General features: G+C 39.6%; 3 protein-coding genes across 4 annotated transcripts in view; 2 read left to right on the plus strand and 1 right to left on the minus strand.

Annotated features, from left to right (window-relative positions):
* The window catches only part of SNW1 (SNW domain containing 1), a 36,889-nt gene extending 36,218 nt beyond the window's left edge, over window positions 1–671 (plus strand). The window contains exon 14 of the mRNA XM_008590235.1: window positions 1–671. Within this exon, the coding sequence (XP_008588457.1) occupies window positions 1–199 (199 nt within the window). The 3' untranslated portion in view covers window positions 200–671.
* SLIRP (SRA stem-loop interacting RNA binding protein) lies at window positions 672–7,119 on the minus strand. Of its 2 annotated transcripts, XM_008590262.1 has the most exons (4): window positions 6,385–6,520; window positions 3,281–3,339; window positions 1,479–1,586; window positions 672–782 (listed from the first exon to the last, which is right to left on the minus strand). In XM_008590262.1, the coding sequence occupies exons 1-4, from the start codon at window positions 6,479–6,481 to the stop codon at window positions 711–713; spliced, it is 336 nt and encodes a 111-aa protein (XP_008588484.1). In that variant the 5' UTR covers window positions 6,482–6,520; the 3' UTR covers window positions 672–710. The 2 variants fall into 2 exon arrangements, with proteins under 2 accessions (XP_008588484.1, XP_008588477.1); XM_008590255.1 differs by lacking the exons at window positions 672–782; window positions 6,385–6,520 and adding an exon at window positions 6,810–7,119 and having other exon boundaries at window positions 1,364–1,586.
* The window catches only part of ALKBH1 (alkB, alkylation repair homolog 1 (E. coli)), a 26,741-nt gene continuing 16,129 nt past the window's right edge, over window positions 6,528–17,139 (plus strand). Inside the window, exons 1-3 of the mRNA XM_008590244.1 lie at window positions 6,528–6,768; window positions 9,608–9,716; window positions 15,278–15,440. Coding sequence (XP_008588466.1) covers window positions 6,547–6,768; window positions 9,608–9,716; window positions 15,278–15,440 — 494 coding nt within the window. The 5' untranslated portion in view covers window positions 6,528–6,546. The remainder of the gene's footprint in view (window positions 6,769–9,607; window positions 9,717–15,277; window positions 15,441–17,139) is intronic.

Below are 17,139 nucleotides of genomic sequence, written 5' to 3' on the forward strand. Positions count from 1 at the left end.
ATTTGTTCCTGACAAGGAGTTTTCTGGTTCAGACCGTAGGCAGAGAGGCCGAGAAGGACCAGTTCAATTTGAGGAAGATCCTTTTGGTTTGGACAAGTTTTTGGAAGAAGCCAAACAGCACGGTGGCTCTAAAAGACCCTCAGATAGCAGCCGCCCCAAGGAACATGAGCATGAAAGCAAAAAGAGGAGAAAGGAATAGATACACATCTCTTCAAAGTAAATGAACTATTATCCAGAACCCAAATGATGCAAGTCATAAGGGGGAACACTTTGTAAATGTTCAGGATGAAACCAAATCTGCATGCCAGATTCCAGTGCTACTTTTTATTATGGGAGAAAGGGGGGATAGAAAATTCTACTTGGAATTATTTAGTTTTTTTAAAGAGTGGGTTGTTTGTGCTTCTTCTGCCTTTTGACATTTATAGAACATACTGCCCCACACACGAAATTAAGACCACTTCCTTTTGTGTGACACTAGTAGTTTGGGGTTGATATTTTAAGAACTGCTTATGAATAAAGTCACACCACAATGAGTAGGAACATGTTCACATATTGGAAGTGTCCTGCCAAGTGAATTTTACCCCCATTGAGCTCTGTTTTAATTTGGAGTGGGGAAAGTAAGCTCTTGCTTGGTGCAACTATTTGTTTCAAATAAAAACATTTAGACAAAATCCTGTTATGTTTACTTTATTTCATAGGCAGTAACAGTCTCAAAAATCTCTTTCTTCATCAGATGTTTGATCCCCCGGCAAAACTTTTGGTTTTTGAGCTTGTACGTGGAGCTGAAAAAAAATTAAACACTGTGAGGAAAGGCAATGTCTGCAAAAACATTAAAACTGAAAATTAACATTTAAAGATTGCCTTTTTATTAGGGAGTCAGCACCAATAACTCAAGATGTTGTTATTTGTTCCTTTTTCTTCTTAAGACCCCCTGAACTTCAAATTGTAAATCAATTTGGCCCAAGATCACATAGTAAATGGGGAAGCCAGCGTTTCAACCCAGTTTGCCTGATTTGAAAGTGCTGTTTCCACTCTTCTATGTTATATATCCCTTACCAACCATTAAAGGGTCCTCCTATACTTCCTTCCCCAGGTCTTTTTTTTTTTTTTGTCTTTTTTGTCTTTTTCCGTGTCCGGCAACGGATCGCAACCCTCAGGGTTGCCCCCGTACCGGACCGGGGACCGGCAATGGGATCGCAACCCTCGGTGTTGCTCCCGCACCTCGCTCAGCCAGTGAGCGGGAACCGGTCTGTATGTGGGATCCGAACCCTCGGGCGGGAGCACCGCCGCGCTTCCCAAGCGGCGCACTATCCAGTGCGCCACCGGGCCGGCCCCCCCAGGTCTTTTAAAACTGGGCAGTATACCACCACTCTTTAACAAGCACTAAGGCAGCTTCAACTACAAATCTCTGTCCCTGTCATTCCACACTTGTGGCCTTTTCAATTGATACACAAATTGATATACAGAAACACATTTACCTTTACTCCATCAATAATATGACTTTCCTGCTGTAGTACATTCTGAAGTTCTTCTTCTGAAGAAAAGTGAATCCAACCCATACCTCTGTGAAAGCCAGTCTCTTTGTTCTAAAAATTCAAAAATAGGAAAAGATTAATCATGAACTTGAAGTTTCCATGAGCTCCAAATCAAACTACCAAATTTTTCATCTGCCAAAATTGGATTACAAACAATAAATGTCTGTGATACATGTGCCTCATTGTTTTAATCACCTATATAAAATTTAATTGTATCAATGACATCTATTTAATCAATCCCACTAATGAACACTTTTTTCCAGTTATTTGATATTAAGCAATGTTGCTTTGAATATTCTTGAGCACTGATTTCTGTAGGATAAATTCCTAGAAATGGAATTGCTAAATCAAAGCAAATGCAAATTCCTAATTTTGATATTTTGCCAAACTACACTTCAGAACTGAAAGTACCAGTTAAACTTCTCAACAACCTGAGTGCCAGTTCCCTACACCTTCACCAACACTAGATATGAGTAATCTGTTAGATCTTTGGAAGTCAAGTAACATTAAATCAAGACTTAAGAACATAACTTCCTTTAGGTTGATATTTCACCTTAGCTTTTCAGTTCCATGAGAAAAGTGTGGTTTCAGTAAAGCATGTGTAAATTGTATTTGAACTTACATTATACCCAAAAAAGACCATTAATTCTAGAAAACCCACAGAAAATATAACCCAGGACAAAGAAGAAGAAATTTATAGATTTGTAGACCTGAAAAAGCAAAGGAAAAGAAATTAAGAATACTGTTTTATTAGTTATAAATACTAAAAAAATAAAGTGGCACTCAATGAGGGTGAAACTAAAAATAGACATTCTCTGCCAACTAGTTTTATGATAAAATTATCCTCTATCCCAAGTCCTTAACAGAATATTATACTAGGCAGAACTGTAAGATGACCCCATGATTTCCATGCACACCCCCCCACACCATGTTATACCATCCCTAAAGTGTAGGTAGGACCTGTGACTTGCTTCTAACCAAAGGAATATGGAAAAGGTGATGGGATATCACTCCCTTGATTTGGTTTTATGGCAAGAATGATGGGGTGTCACTCCTGTGATTATGCTATGTCATATATAAGATTCTATCTTGGCAGACTGGAGAGAGAAACTCCCTAGCTGGCTTTGAAGAGGCAAGCTGCCACGTTGTAAGACAGTCTACAGAGAAGCCAGGGAACAGAGTACGGCAGGCAGTCCCCAGGAGCTGAGTAGCCTCCAGCTCAAAATGCAAATCCAAAAGCCAGCAGGAAAACAGGGACCTCAGTTTTACAGTTGAGAGATGAATTCTGCCAACAACCTCAGGGAGCAGTCTCTTTAAAAAGCTACAAAGACTGGGGAAGTCAGTCTTTCCCCAGTTGAGCCAAGATGAGACAGACCAGAGCCCCAGCTGACACGTGGATTACAGCTATGTAAGATCCCAAGGAGAGGACCCAGCTAAGCTGAGATAATAAATGAGTGGTGTTTTGAGCCATTAAGATTGTGGTAATTCATTATACAACAATAAAAAACTAATTACAAACACCTATGATAAAGTTTTTAAAAATTTTTTAATCAGGATAATACTGATTAAAAAATTTTAAAAAACGTTATCATAGGTGTTTGTACTTAGTTTTTTATTGCTACTTTAACCAATAAAGACTTTAAACAGCTTAATTCCATTAGATATTAATATAAATTTATATGCTTTGATAAAAAACAAGAATTAAAGGATAACATTAATACTTTCTTTTTTAAGATAATACTCACGAAAGGTACAATACACCTTCGTATATGACCAAACTGTGCAAAGTGTTCTCTCAGCTCACCTGTACGTGGGGAGAAAGCATATTAAAAGTAATTAATATATTTTGTATTCTGTGTCCTAGATCATAAATAGAAACCAAAAGGGGTTTTAGAGCCCCAAACTTCTTGTGGATAGGAACTACTTTGCATTTCCTTAAAGCCTTAAGATTTAGAAAGCAACTATGTTACTGACAATAAAGCTGTAATGTACCAGATTTGGCAGTCGGGTGGGGATATGGACAGATAAAATGCTGAGTTGGCTGCAGTCTCCATCCTCAGCAAACATTGAGTGTTTTCATCATACCAGGCACTACACCAGGTATGTGGTTTATAATCCCTGTGAGCAGAATACAGAAGAAAAGACAGATCATTACAATCCAGTGTGCTGTTGCCAGCTATATTAGAGATCCCCAAATATCTCAACTTACTGGTCTTTCATAATTTAAAGTTACATTAGGTTAAATAGTTAGGGCTGTAAAATTTGTTGGGTTGGCCCTACCTACCCTTTCTGCCTTATTTCCCACTGCTGGCTCATAGTTACTCTCTAGTATCTGTCCTGTGGATTCACATCTTTGCATGTGTTCTCTCCCCTTGATATGTCAGTAATCCTATCTACTCCTGCCTAAATTGTAACTATCCTTCAAGACCCAAATACATCCCCTTAGTATTATTTTATTGGGCTCCTACTGCAATACAAAAAAATGTATTAGTCCTGTGGGACCTCAAAGATTTATAGTATATAATCTTAAAGATCAAAAACTATGATCTCTTTCTTTTCTGAACTACAGTACTTTTATTTCATTGATGCGCATTTTACATTACCTGCTTATGTCTCCTAGTTCATCTAAACCTCACTGATTCAACAACTGCCTATGCAAGTAAGTCTCACCCCACCACTACACTGTTAAGCTCCCCAACTATAGAAACCACTGTTTACAGTCTCTGATACACAGTAGAGCCTCAATATTGGCTGAATGAATACATAAATGTCCAGTAATCCTTCAATAATCCAGAGACTAAGTTTCTTTTTCTTCTTTTTTCTTTTTTTTCTTTTTTTTTAAAGATGACTGGTAAGGGGATCTTAACCCTTGTCTTGGTTGTGTCAGCACCATGCTATCCCAAGTGAGCTAGCTGGCCATCCCTATATAGGGATCCAAACCCATGGCCTTGGTGTTATCAGCACCACACTCTGCCAAGTGAGCCATGGGCTAGCCCCAGAGACTAAATTTCTGAAATTAATGGTTGGTCAAACCAGTTGGCAATGTCAGGGATCTCACAGAACATGATACTAGAGAATAAAACATGTGTAACATGTTTTAAACCAGGTATTAAAAGTTCTAGAAAACATTTACTTCCAAAACAAACCAGCTCTGGACATATAATTGTTCGACAGAAACAGCTGCAAGCAACAAGAACAATGCCTACCACATAATAGATACTCTCAATATTTGCTGAATAAATGAATGAACTGAGAAACTGTTTCAAAGTTGTATGTCAGGTAGACTCTTTTTAAGAGTTTTAAACCAGCCCTTTATGGTCTTGAAACTTGCATCTGAATGATGCTAGTGAAACCCCTCAACCTTTCCACAAAGTTTCACAGGGCCTAAAGGAGAATTTTTACTGGGCTTGGTCTTCACCAACCAAATACTGAGAAGATGCGGCACAAACCAATTTTACCTCCCACCCTGCTACTCACATCTGAGTCACAAAAACTTAGAGGAGAGGGCTGGCCAACTAGGCCAGTTGCTTAGACCACAATGTCATTACACCAAAGTCAAGAGTTCAGATCCCCTTTCCAGCTAGCTACCAAAAAAAGAAAAAGAAAAAAAAAAACTAAGCAGAGAATAATCCTGCTCTGTATTTTTGTTTAAGGGGGCTGGCCTGATACATATCTACAAAAAAGTTACAATGAATTTTTAAATTTTGGTAAGCAAATACAAAAACCTTATCTCAAAACTGGAGCTGAGAAAAATCAAAGTTGGTGCGAGATTTCAGAATTAATTACCCAACCCTCTAGCTCCAGACTAGGCATCTCCCATGAGCTGCAATTTTAGTAATCATGAAAATTACATTTGTTGAGCACTCACACTGTATTCAGCACAAGTCTAAGACGTTTACATATAAACTCATTTAAGCCTCTCTACAATCCAATGAGGTAGGTATTACTGATTCTATTACGTAGATGACTAGGGGCAAAGCTGTGAGCCCTTTTCCCATATTATAACTTCAGTAACTCAGGTTATATATACAACAATTAAATGGCCGAATTGGAATTCTAACCCAAGTTGTCTGGCTTCAGAGTCCACTTCTCAATCACAATGATATACAAGCTCTCTGTCCAATTGCCTTAGGGAGGCCTCACAAGCTTTCAACCTCAACGCCTTCAAACTTTACTACTCATCTTCTCTAGGCCTGCTCCTCCTCAATTCTAACCGCCTAAGTCACCAATGCTAAAAGCCAGGAAATCATTCCTCCCCTCCCCTCATTCCGTACTCTTCCCCCACTCGGGCCATCACGAAACGCCGTCGATTTTGTTTAGGTAACAGAAGTGGATCTGATTCTCCCCCACTCCCGTCCTAGCTCAGGTCCTCATCTTTGAACCAAATTACTGAAATTGAGGGATGGCCGATTAGCTCAGACGATTACCGCGCGGTGCTTTAAGACCAAGGTCCAAGGTTCCATCCCTGTACCAGCCGGCAGACGAAAAACAAAACAATTACTGAAATTGCCTTTTAGTCGTCTCCACGCTCGTCGCCTACAATCTGGCCACCTTGAATGAATGCATCCTCCACACCGTAGTCAAAAGAATCACCTCTAAGTCGTAAACCTTAAAGCTATCGAGTAATAAACCTTTCCACCAAATCACTCCGAAAGGCAGGAGACCGTGAATTCGGCATCCCTAAACGGTTATTGCAAACAAAACTTATTTCTGCTCACTGGCCTGCTCAGGAGCAAACTCAAGTCTCCTAATCCAGCCACCACGCTGACCTAAGTGTTTTGCAGAAAGCAGAGGTTTTGAGGGTCGCTTGGACCTAGGAATTCCGCCCTCCCATATCTCCATCACTCACGCGACGCCGCAGTCCAAGGAATTTCTTTGACGAAAGCAACGGACCGCTTAATAGACTTACGCACTGCCATAGAACCCCCTACTGCTAGGGCCGCCATCTTTAGACTGGAGGATCTCTGTGACCTGGGATCGCGACCCCGGAAGAACTTGCCGGATTTGGAACATGGGAATCTGCTTCCGGGGCGGAGGCCTCAGCAGCGAGATGGGAAAGATGGCGGCCGTCGTGAACTCTATGGCGACTTTGGCGGCAGAGCCTGGGGAGGACGCGTTTCGGAAACTTTTCCGCTTCTACCGTCAGAGCCGGCCCGGGACCGCAGACCTGGGAGGAGTCATCGACTTCTCGGCCGCCCACGCAGCGCGCGGCACGGGTCCTGCTGCCCACAAGGTACGGAGAGAGGAGCGGCGCACGCCTCCCCATTGCCTCACCTCGCTCCTTGCAGGGGCTTTCATGTTCTTCTCGCCTGTTTTCGCCTCCAGATCGATTGTTATTGAGCGACCCCGTCCTCCTTGGGCGCGGAGTCGAACTGTCCACCAGCCGTCGTACTTTGGCGATAAAGCACTGTGCTCCTGGTTTCGTCATGCGGCCATTCCCGATGGCAGGCCCGGTCAGAAAAGCCTGGGAAGTGGCATTAATTCCTTCCTTTAACTGTCCACTTACATTTCCACTTTGGTTTATGTAAAACGCTGCATAATGTCTTCGTAGACGTTAAGATAGAGCTCTGCAGCTTGAAAAAACTCAACTACTGGGTCATCCCAGTAGTGAGAGGGATCCGAGGTTGTTGGTTAAGCTGCTGTACTTAAAACTAGCCCGTCTTCTCTGGGCCTTTTAGAAAGAGTTCACTGGAGGATTTTGGGACAATCTCTGCACGTTTAAAATAAATGGCAAACGAGTGTATATAAAATCCAAGCACCATTCCTTAGTTTTACTTCTCCTCTTGGAAATTAGAAAGGGGTAAATTAATAATGGGAAGGAGGAGATACGGGGGTGGCGGGACCACACCTATAGTGCAGTGTATATTTTCTTTACAATCGCTTTAACATTGAGGATTTAAATGAAATCCCTTAATTTGCCCTTGGTGTTGTCCACAGATAACAAGATGAATCATTCTTTCCAAGCTTCGTAATAGCCCTGAAAAAATTGGAGTGTTGGAGTAACACTATACTTGTCTACAACTCAGCTCCTCAGCAACTTCATTTGTTAACAAAAATTCTGTTAGAGTTGTCAAAATAACATACAGGAAACTTACCACCCCAAGAATAATATCTCAGGAGGACCCTTCAGACCCTCATTTAGCTCATTTTACCTGTATTGTACTATAATACATTGTTTTAGAATGTAAACCACCTGAAAACAGTGTATGTCTAGTACCTAAAACAGTCAGCACTCAGTAAACGTTGAATGCATGAAAGCTTGGGTGTTTAGTTTCCCAGCTCAAAGCAGATTAAAAAGTAGCAAATTAGAGAAGTTGCTATTACAAGACAGGTGATGAGAGCAGTGGGAAAAGTGATGGCTAACAGTCTGGTAAGGGGTGAAGCAGAGAAGCTTTTTTAAAAGCTGAGTGTTTGGTTTAGTTTAGCATATCATAGAATAGGTCTACAAATGTATTTGAGCTCTCAGGGTGTTGCTGAATTATATTGAGTATGGTCTCTTTAAGAAATCATGAAAACTATTTGTAGTTTTACCAGCTCGTAGGTACCTGGAAAACTCAGCTGATTGGAACTCAGAGAGGTCCAGATAGCCATTTTATTGTAGAGACTGGTTATATACCAGCCACTTGATATTTTTTTCTGGAGAAGTGGCTGGTATATATCTCCACACTTGGAGAAGTTGACAGGATAAAAAATCATATCTTTTTGAAAGAGGATATTTGATGTATTCTAAGGCAAACCAGACTCTAAGTGTATTATTAATGGAAAAATAAAGTTTTTTTTCCTGTGTCCTTACTTCAATGACTGCATATTGGGTCTCAACCAATGTAATGAGCCATCCATAAGATGCTCCTATGCAAAGAAAATTTCACCAGTCCCCGAAATACATCATTTCTAAGCAATTAGCAAAAGCAGAAGTTCTAGCATCGGTTTGATATTTCATATAAAATAAGGGCAAATACCGTACTTTAGCAAACTGGGTTTCCAATTTGTATTGAAACAGTTTGTCTTTCTGGTTACAGTACTCTATTTCCATTTTCTCACCCTCCCCAGCCTGGTGTTCCTCATAGCTCTGTTTAAACACCAACCTTATACAATTGTTTCAAAAGCATTATCATTAGACTTAACTGAGGTAAATAGCTTTGTGACTGGGGATATTCCAATACACCAAATAGCTTTCATGATTCAGTCCTATAAAAAGTCACAAAGATATGGTGTCATAGGAGAAGGTAGTCTTGAAGGCAAAATCAGCCTGCTTGGGCCGAGCCTGTGGAGCACTCGGGAGAGTGCGGCGTTGGGAGCACAGCAGCACTCCCGCCGCGGGTTCGGATCCTATATAGGGATGACCGGTGCGCTCACTGGCTGAGCACGGTGCGGCCGGTCTCAAAAAGGACAAAAAAAAAAAAAAATCAGCCTGCTTAACAGCTAATTATTTCATTTTCTCCCCCTTTGAAAGGAAGAGGCTTCAGTTGTTCCTACATGGCTAGAACAGTAATAAACAATGTACCTGTAATTTGTAACTTAAGTATTGTATGTTAGTAACAATCTTGAAGCCTTGTTTTCCAAAGTTCATTTTTTTTTTATCTGTTCCATAACTTGCACTAATTATTTTAGGTATTTTCATTATATGAAACCTACCATGTGTCAGAGATGATTTAATCTATTTAAATGTTGAACTGCTAGCAGAATTTTCACATCTCCAATAATTCAGAATTAGTAAGGAAAAAAATTCACCAGTGTTTAGTTTTATATTGAGGTGCTCAGGTTGGAATAAAGTGGTATAAAAAAGCAAAAACAAAAAAAAAACAAAATCAGCCTGCTTAAATTTTCTTATTACCACTTATCTTAATTTTGTGTAATTTTGTAGTGTTAGTATGCAGATGAGGAAACTGAGGCTCTAAGAAGTTAAGTGACACATCTGAAAGACATAAATTAAGTGGTAGAGCTAAGATTAGGATCCCAGACTTAAGACTCCTAGCTTTGCCCATATCAGAAATGTCTTTGAAGGTTTGAGGTTCCCAGAGTTGACCTGCAAAATAGCTTTAGTCCTCTGACTTCTGTTTCCTTTCTGCCAGGTGGTCAGATCTCAGCTAAGTGTGTCCTCAGTCAGTGAGCACGATTTACGTAGAGCAGGACTTCAGCCAGTCAGCAAGTGGCGAGCCTATGGACTTGAAGGCTATCCTGGTGAGTGCAGCTGGCCTCAGAGAAGGCAAAATCACTTACTCATTTGTCTAATTTCAGAGGAGGAGCTATGAGCAAGTAAATGGACAAAGGAGAAAACTAAACACACACAAATGTTACACTCCCAAACCCATTTTGAATTGTGCCTTGTCTAAGGTATCCATTTATTTAGCATTCCCAGAGGATAGAACAAGGGTCACAGTGCCTGCTTTATATGGCAGAAAGTGGCACAACAAATAAAAAAAATAAGGACATTGACTCTGGGCTTCCTGCCATTAGTCTGTACACCTACTCTGGCAGAAGAACTGCTTTAAATGATAGAACAATTTATAATTGTCACTTCAGTCACATTCTCAAATGGCATAACAACTTAAAACTGGTTGCTATCAATGCTGAACACTTAAAAAAAATTACAGTTAAAAACGTTAGGGGCTGGCCCGGTGGCGCACTGGATAGTGCGCCGCTTGGGAAGCGCGGCGGCGCTCCCGCCCGAGGGTTCGGATCCCACATACAGACCGGTTCCTGCTCGCTGGCTGAGCGAGGCGCGGGAGCAACACCGAGGCTTGCGATCCCGTTGCCGGTCCCCGGTCCGGTACGGGGGCAACACTGAGGGTTGTGATCCGTTGCCGGACACGGAAAAAAGACAAAAGACAAAAAAAAAAAAAAAAAAACGTTATAAGTTCCAGTAGACTAAATAGTCTAGAATTTTGAATTTAGTGATGTTGGGTAGTAGAGAAATTAAGATAATAATGAAGAGTGAGTAACATTATTAACGTTTTTTCAAGGCTCATGGAGCCATTGTAGATTAATTATTATAAACTATTTAGAAAATACAGAAATGCCTTATTTGGCCAAATAATCTTATATTTGCCATCCTGTGTCTTTCTAAAAGACATAAAGTTAGCATTGTACTTGTGATTTCAAATGTGGATTAAACACGAAAGAAATCTTTAAAAAGATTGTTAGTTTTTGTTGTGCCAAGGGCCAGGACTATTTATGTTACAGGTCTTAGTACATTATGACCACTGAAATATTTGTTAATAACATGGGTGGTGTAACAGCTATTGTGGTACTTCCTGTTAAAGGCCTCACGCACTTCAGTTCTATATGAAGTCGTGAAGAAAACAGTTGAATGATTACTTTTATATATGAAAGTGTCACTCTCTGTGAGTTTGAGTAATTGTTGAGCATGCATCGCCTGTCTTTTATGCAGATGTTGTCCTTGGAGGCTTTTACTTTCAACTCTAGTGCCTGATTTCAAGGCCGTGATTCTGTGTTGCTCTAGGCCTTCTTCCTTTAACTGATTATTCATATTACGTTATCATCCCCATTTCAGTTTTGTATTACCCAAACTGGTATACTTGCTTTTTAAGATTTGCTAGGATTTCCTCCTTAAGCCACATCATTTGGGTTGGTGCCTCATATCATTAGAGAATTTCTTCTGCCTTCCTTGCCATTGTAGGCTGCATTTAGTAGAAGTTTAATGTCCAAAACGTGGGAGATAACAGTCTCCTCTTACTCCAAGTTGATCAGAAGGATTGTGTTTACTTCTGAATCCTACTTATACTGAAGGAACATGAGTTACACCACAACTTGTCCTTACAAGAGTGAGCAGGAGGATAATGGGTTTGGAAACCAGAAACTTAGTCTAGGGAAGAGAAGACTTGCAGGGGACCATGACAGCAATCAAACATTTGAAACGTTATCTTAAACAAGAAGGGATGGAAAGGAATGCAGAGTAGTGGTTAAGGCATAGGTTCTGGTGCTAGGCTACCTGGGTTTATATATTGGCTCTACCATCTACTAACTATATAACCTTGGACAAGTTTCTTAATTCTCTTGGCCTCGGTTTCTTCGTGGTAAAATGTATATAAAAATAGTGCCCACCTCATAAGGTTATTATGAAGATTAAATGTGAATATACATGTAAAGTGCTTAGGTTAATGCCTCGCACATAGTAACTGCTCAGTAAATGTTAACTGTAGAGCTATAGGTATTTATCAAGAGTTAAAAACTGATTTGCTCTAGGTGTCAGAACCCAAGACCAATGCATGAAAATTAAAGGGAGGCAGATTTTTAACCCAACAAAAGGAAGACAACTTAAGTTTTCTGAAATGGACTGCCTAAAGAGGTATTAAATTTCCTGTCACTGTTGAAGCTTGGACTAGATCTGAAGTGTTCTTTCTTTACTCTGACATTTTGGGGAGTGTTATAGTATTCTTTATTTTGTGAAGTAATGATAATAGCAGATGGCAGGTCAAGGGGTTTTTTTCCATATCTTTTTTTTTCCCAAAATATTGATAGTCCTATACCACTTTCCCAAATTATATGGAGAATTTTACTGATAAATGAAATGCAAAAGCAGGAACCCCTAGTTGGGTTCCTACTGTTTGGAGATACTGTAGAGGACATATAAAGAATCAGGTTAGTGGTTAAACTAGATGACTGTTAAGATGAATGTCTATGACTGATCCTTTAAACATCTTTACTGCTCAGCCTTTTACAGTTGATTCTCTCTTTCCTTTCTTGCTGTATTTTCTTTTTTTCTTTTCTTACAGTCTAAGTAGTGGAATCCACCAATAACTTCCATTTTTTTTTTAGTGGGTAAAAATCTTTGGCTGTATGGGTTTCCTTGGTGCCAACAGGTAACTAACTTTGGTCATTAGGTTTAGTTTGGAATACATGCTATTGATGATATTAAATGGTTAAATAAGATTAATTAACTGCAATGACTAGCCTATCCTCAGTGAATATCTCTAAGCCATCTAGATTTTTTTTCATATCTGCAACTATCTGGACATAGAATTTTAAGTCCTTTTAGGAAGATTTAGTACAGCGGAGGAATCTTCATGTTATTTTCTATATATTTCTACTGTGTCAGCACAAACTCTCTTTGCTGAACAACATATGGTTTAAAATCTCTGAAATTCTGATAGTATAATATTATTCAGAGATTCATTTGTTTAGAGCATAGTATTTCTAATGCAAAGATTATAGGTTTGTTGCCATATCCTAGATGTGTGCTGTTGGCCACAAGATGGGCCAGGAGAGAGGGATGAATCAGTGAAGGAATATTACCTCTCTGAACCTCTGTTCTCTCCTCTGCAAAATTGAATTAATGACTTCCTCATGGAGTTATTGAAGATTAATGAGATAGCATAAGGTTGCTAGCACAATGGCTGACACTTGGTAGGCATCCAGTTATTTTTAGCAGCTACCGTAATTAATAACTTAAAAATAAATTTATTTATTGTTAACAGCTGTTAAACTTAATTATTGTCCTATATTTAAATTACATGCCAAAGAGAAGAGGTTAAGAGTAGTTTAGTAATATCAAAATTGTTTTTATTTTGGCCTCAGCCCAGTGTCTTTACTGTCTGTTTCCCACAGTAATTCTCCCTGAAGACATTTCCATAATATGTGCCATTATTGTTAATAGTCTAGACCAGGAGTTGGCAACTATAGCTGGGGGCCAGGCCATCACTTATTTTTGTCAATAGAATTTTGTTGGAATACAGCCACGTCTATTTATTTACCTACTACTTATGGCTACCTTCCTGCTACAGTGGCAGAGTTGAGTGCTGAAGAGACTGAATAATACTCAGAGCCTAAAATATTTACTTTCTAGCCCTTGACAGAAAAAGTTTGCTAATCTCTGTTCTCGACTAGACTTGGAGTCCAGCCAGGAATTGAAGACCTTCAAATTACTGCCAGCGTTTAACTCAGAAATCCTTATGCTTCAGTCTGTTCATCTGATTTTAGTATCCCTTTGCAAGGGGAACATTACACTAATATATAGTGATTGGCTTTTGTGTAATTTCATTGATTCCTCCTTGTTCCTCAGGACCCTGACCCAGCCATGTTCCCTCTTCCTGAGATGGCCTTGCTATTTATCTGATGGGAAAAGCTGAGTCCATCAGGAACAAATGGACTTCAGCTTCCATTGGCCCCCACACTTACAAGCAAATGTTCTCATTCCTATCTTTCAATCATACTAAAGGAAGAGGAGTTTCTTCAGTTCAAAGCCAGTTCCTTCACTTTCTTGCTCTCACTTTCTTTTACCTCTTCCAGCTTTTAAGACCTTGCTCTGTTCCTTCCTCTCCTATTTCCAAACAGGTTCCTCTGCTGGCTCTTTCTTCACAAGCTGTAAGCATGCTTAGGTCTTGCCAATCCCTGAAAACCATGAACTCCCTTCTTAATTCTTTATTCTTCTATGACTACTTCTTAGCCTTTCATAGCCAGGCTTCAAAAAGGAATTACCCATATAACTGTCTACTGTCCTGTCTCCAGGTACTTCACTTTCTCCAGACAAAATTTTTTATCTCTTTATCTCTAATTATTAAGAGAGTGCCTGGTACAGTGTGTTTTTTGAGTATTTGATGAATGAATGAATCTTTACCATGCGTGGGATTCCATTTAAATTTCATCTTTTACAAGGGTAGAAAATGAGGTTAGGTTACTGTCAAGGTCACAAAGATCTTTCCAACTCGTATGTTGTAGTTACTTGCATTGTACCATACTGAGATGAGGGCTGGCCAGGTAGCTATCTTGGTTAGAGCATAGTGTTATAACACCAAGGTCAAGGGTTCAGATCCCGATATCGGCCAGGTACAAAAATAAATTTTTTATGTAAAAAATAATAATAATTTAAGGGCTGTCCAGTTAGCTCAGTTGGTTAGAGCACAGCCTTATAGCACTGTACTGAGAAGTTGTGTATATATAAAGAATTATTAGTCAGTATTAGGAAACTGAAAAGACAAAAAGGGAACACTGAGATATCACAGAGGCAGTAACTTCAGAAAGCAGCTACCACCCCTGTGACTGGGGGGGAAAACAAAAGTGATCAGAGTTATTAAATTTAGAGGCTTGAAAGAGGAGCCACATGGAATTGGTACTTAAGCTTCTGAGGAAGGGACATAATGAGGGTGGTCCTAGTGGTGTGGAAAAACTACATTAGAACCAACTTCTGCCATCTAGTCTTCCATTAGTGCTCCCTGTAGGCACAGGTTAGCAAGGAGCCAGCTGGTGAAGAAGAAATGTAGTTGGCAGGATCCCAGCCCCACATTATGAAGTCACATATAGAAGGGTGGATTTGAAGCTGAAAAACAATAGATTCCACTCCATTCATTAGATGGTGACTCTTAAATCTCTATTTTCAGTCATTTCAGTGTAAGAGTTCAGCCTTCTATGCCTCCAGTAAATGAAATAGGAAGTGAGAGAAGTCTTAGATGACTGTAAATGGTGATACCTGCTGAAAATTAGAGGGTGGATTTTTGGCACTTTCAGTTCTAAAGTTTGCTTTGGGAAACAAAATTGACAGTCGGCCTTGTGGAGTATTTGTTTCTCTTGAATAGCCCAAAAAGCCAGAGATATTTGCCTAATGGTAGATGTCTAATATTCACCAGTACTTAGCTTTTTTTATTAACTTGAAGCATGATCAAAAGGATATGTGGAGTAAATAACAATAGTGGGTGTAAGGATGGCAACAAAAAGAAATTATCTGAATAACTGATGGAGAATTTCCCCCTCTCCTCCCTTTTTTTCCCAACCCATCTTTTGTATAGGATTTATTTTTATCCCAAACCCCTTCCTCCCAGGTTACCAGTGGCACTGGGTGAAGCAGTGCCTTAAGTTTTATTCCCAGAAACCTAACGTATGTAACCTGGACAAACACATGACTAAAGAAGAGACCCAAGATCTGTGGGAACAGAGCAAAGAGTTCCTGAGGTAAGTCTTATCAGTCAACAAAGTGTAAATACTCAGCTCAGGTCTTTGATGGAACTGTTCTGTAACAATGCAGTGAGGGTGGCTGGCCTGTTTTTTCCCTGCTCGTTTACTTACACACGAATGCAGCACAATTGTGTTCTTTCCCCGGGAACATTGGGACAGATACTCTTGACAGTTATATTAAATTGAGATTCATTTTAAAGATTTGCATATAGCTTAGATACTGAGTTCATCCTCATTAATCATCAGATCCATTTTCATTCAGCTTCATCCCTTTTTCTACTTAAAGTGAGTTCCTTTGAAGACTTGTGGTACCTTAGGAAAAAGTAACATTGAAAGCTCTTTACTTCTACTCTCCTAGATGGAGTTGATACTACTAGCTGTTTTATGGTAGGTCAGTTCCTAATGAAAAGAACTAATATTTGAACCTTCATGTTATTTCAACATTTCATTTATTCATTTCACAAATATTTATTGAGGGTCAGTTGTGTACCAGGCATGATGCTAGGCATTGGAGACACAAAGATAAATAGGATACTCTCCCTGCATTCAAGAGTGTATAGTCTGTGGCAAGAACTCAGTATCTACAGGAATAATTACCATAGAACTCAGAAAGTGTTATGACGGGGTTTTGTAAAACACTGTGAGGGTACAGAAGAGTATATAATTCTTCCAGGCAGAATAGAGGTGTCAAAGAAGAAAAAATGTTTTTTTTAATTGGGTCTACTATTCTCTTTTTTTCCCTCTGTCCATTTGAACTGATCTTCAAAAATGATTAGGAGAGAGAAATCAAAAATGATTTCTGGTAGAGAAAGCAGTCTGAGCAAAGATGAAATACTGAGGATAGAGTAAGTTGTCCTGTGAGATGGGAGCACAGGATGTGTGCATTCATATGTTCAGCAGCTATCTAAGTTTCTGCTGTGTGTCAGAGACAGTGCTTGAGTGTTAGAGACTCAAAGACACATAAGAAACAGTTCCTGCCTTCAGGAAATTTGTAATGTAGTCAAGGACAGAGACATATATACAGATACTTGGGTATAGTTTGTCAGGTACAGGGATTGAGTTTATAAAGTATAATGGACATGGTCACTTAAGTGGCTAGGTTGGGGATAGATTATGGAAATGCTTCCTGGAAGTCATGGATTGGGCTGGCAAAACATGAAGTGGAAAAGTTGAGTTAGGGCCAAATTGTAAAGGGTTTAGTGATGTAGAAGCTCTAGTTCTGGAGTCAGATTGCCTGTGTTCAAATCCTGGCTCTGCCACTTACTAGCTGTGTAACTTGAGATACTTTCTAACCTTTCTGCACCTACCACTAGTCCTTTCCTTATTGAACAGTGTGAGGATTAAACAAGGTAATATGGGAGCAGTTCTTAAAACTGCCTGCTAAAACCATTGTACCAGCTTTGTGTCCTGTTTAGTCTTAAATGGCCCCAATGATGCAGTTTTCAGAAAGTGTCATACTAATTCCAACAGGGGAAATAGAAGATTTTCTTAAGTTGAAAGGGGAAAGGAAAACTAAAATTCAATAGTTTTTCTTTAATACCGCCTTTTTTAATTTTTTTTATCTTTTTTAAATTTGGACGGCTGACTGGTGCAATGATCCAAATCCTTGACCTTGGTGTTATAACACCACACTGTAACCAACTGAGCTAACCAGCCAGCCCTAAAGCCTTCTTGTTCTATAAGTTATGGTATAAGC

The sequence above is a fragment of the Galeopterus variegatus genome, unplaced genomic scaffold, assembly GCF_000696425.1.
Source record: "Galeopterus variegatus unplaced genomic scaffold, G_variegatus-3.0.2 Scaffold140, whole genome shotgun sequence".
NCBI lineage: Eukaryota > Metazoa > Chordata > Mammalia > Dermoptera > Cynocephalidae > Galeopterus > Galeopterus variegatus.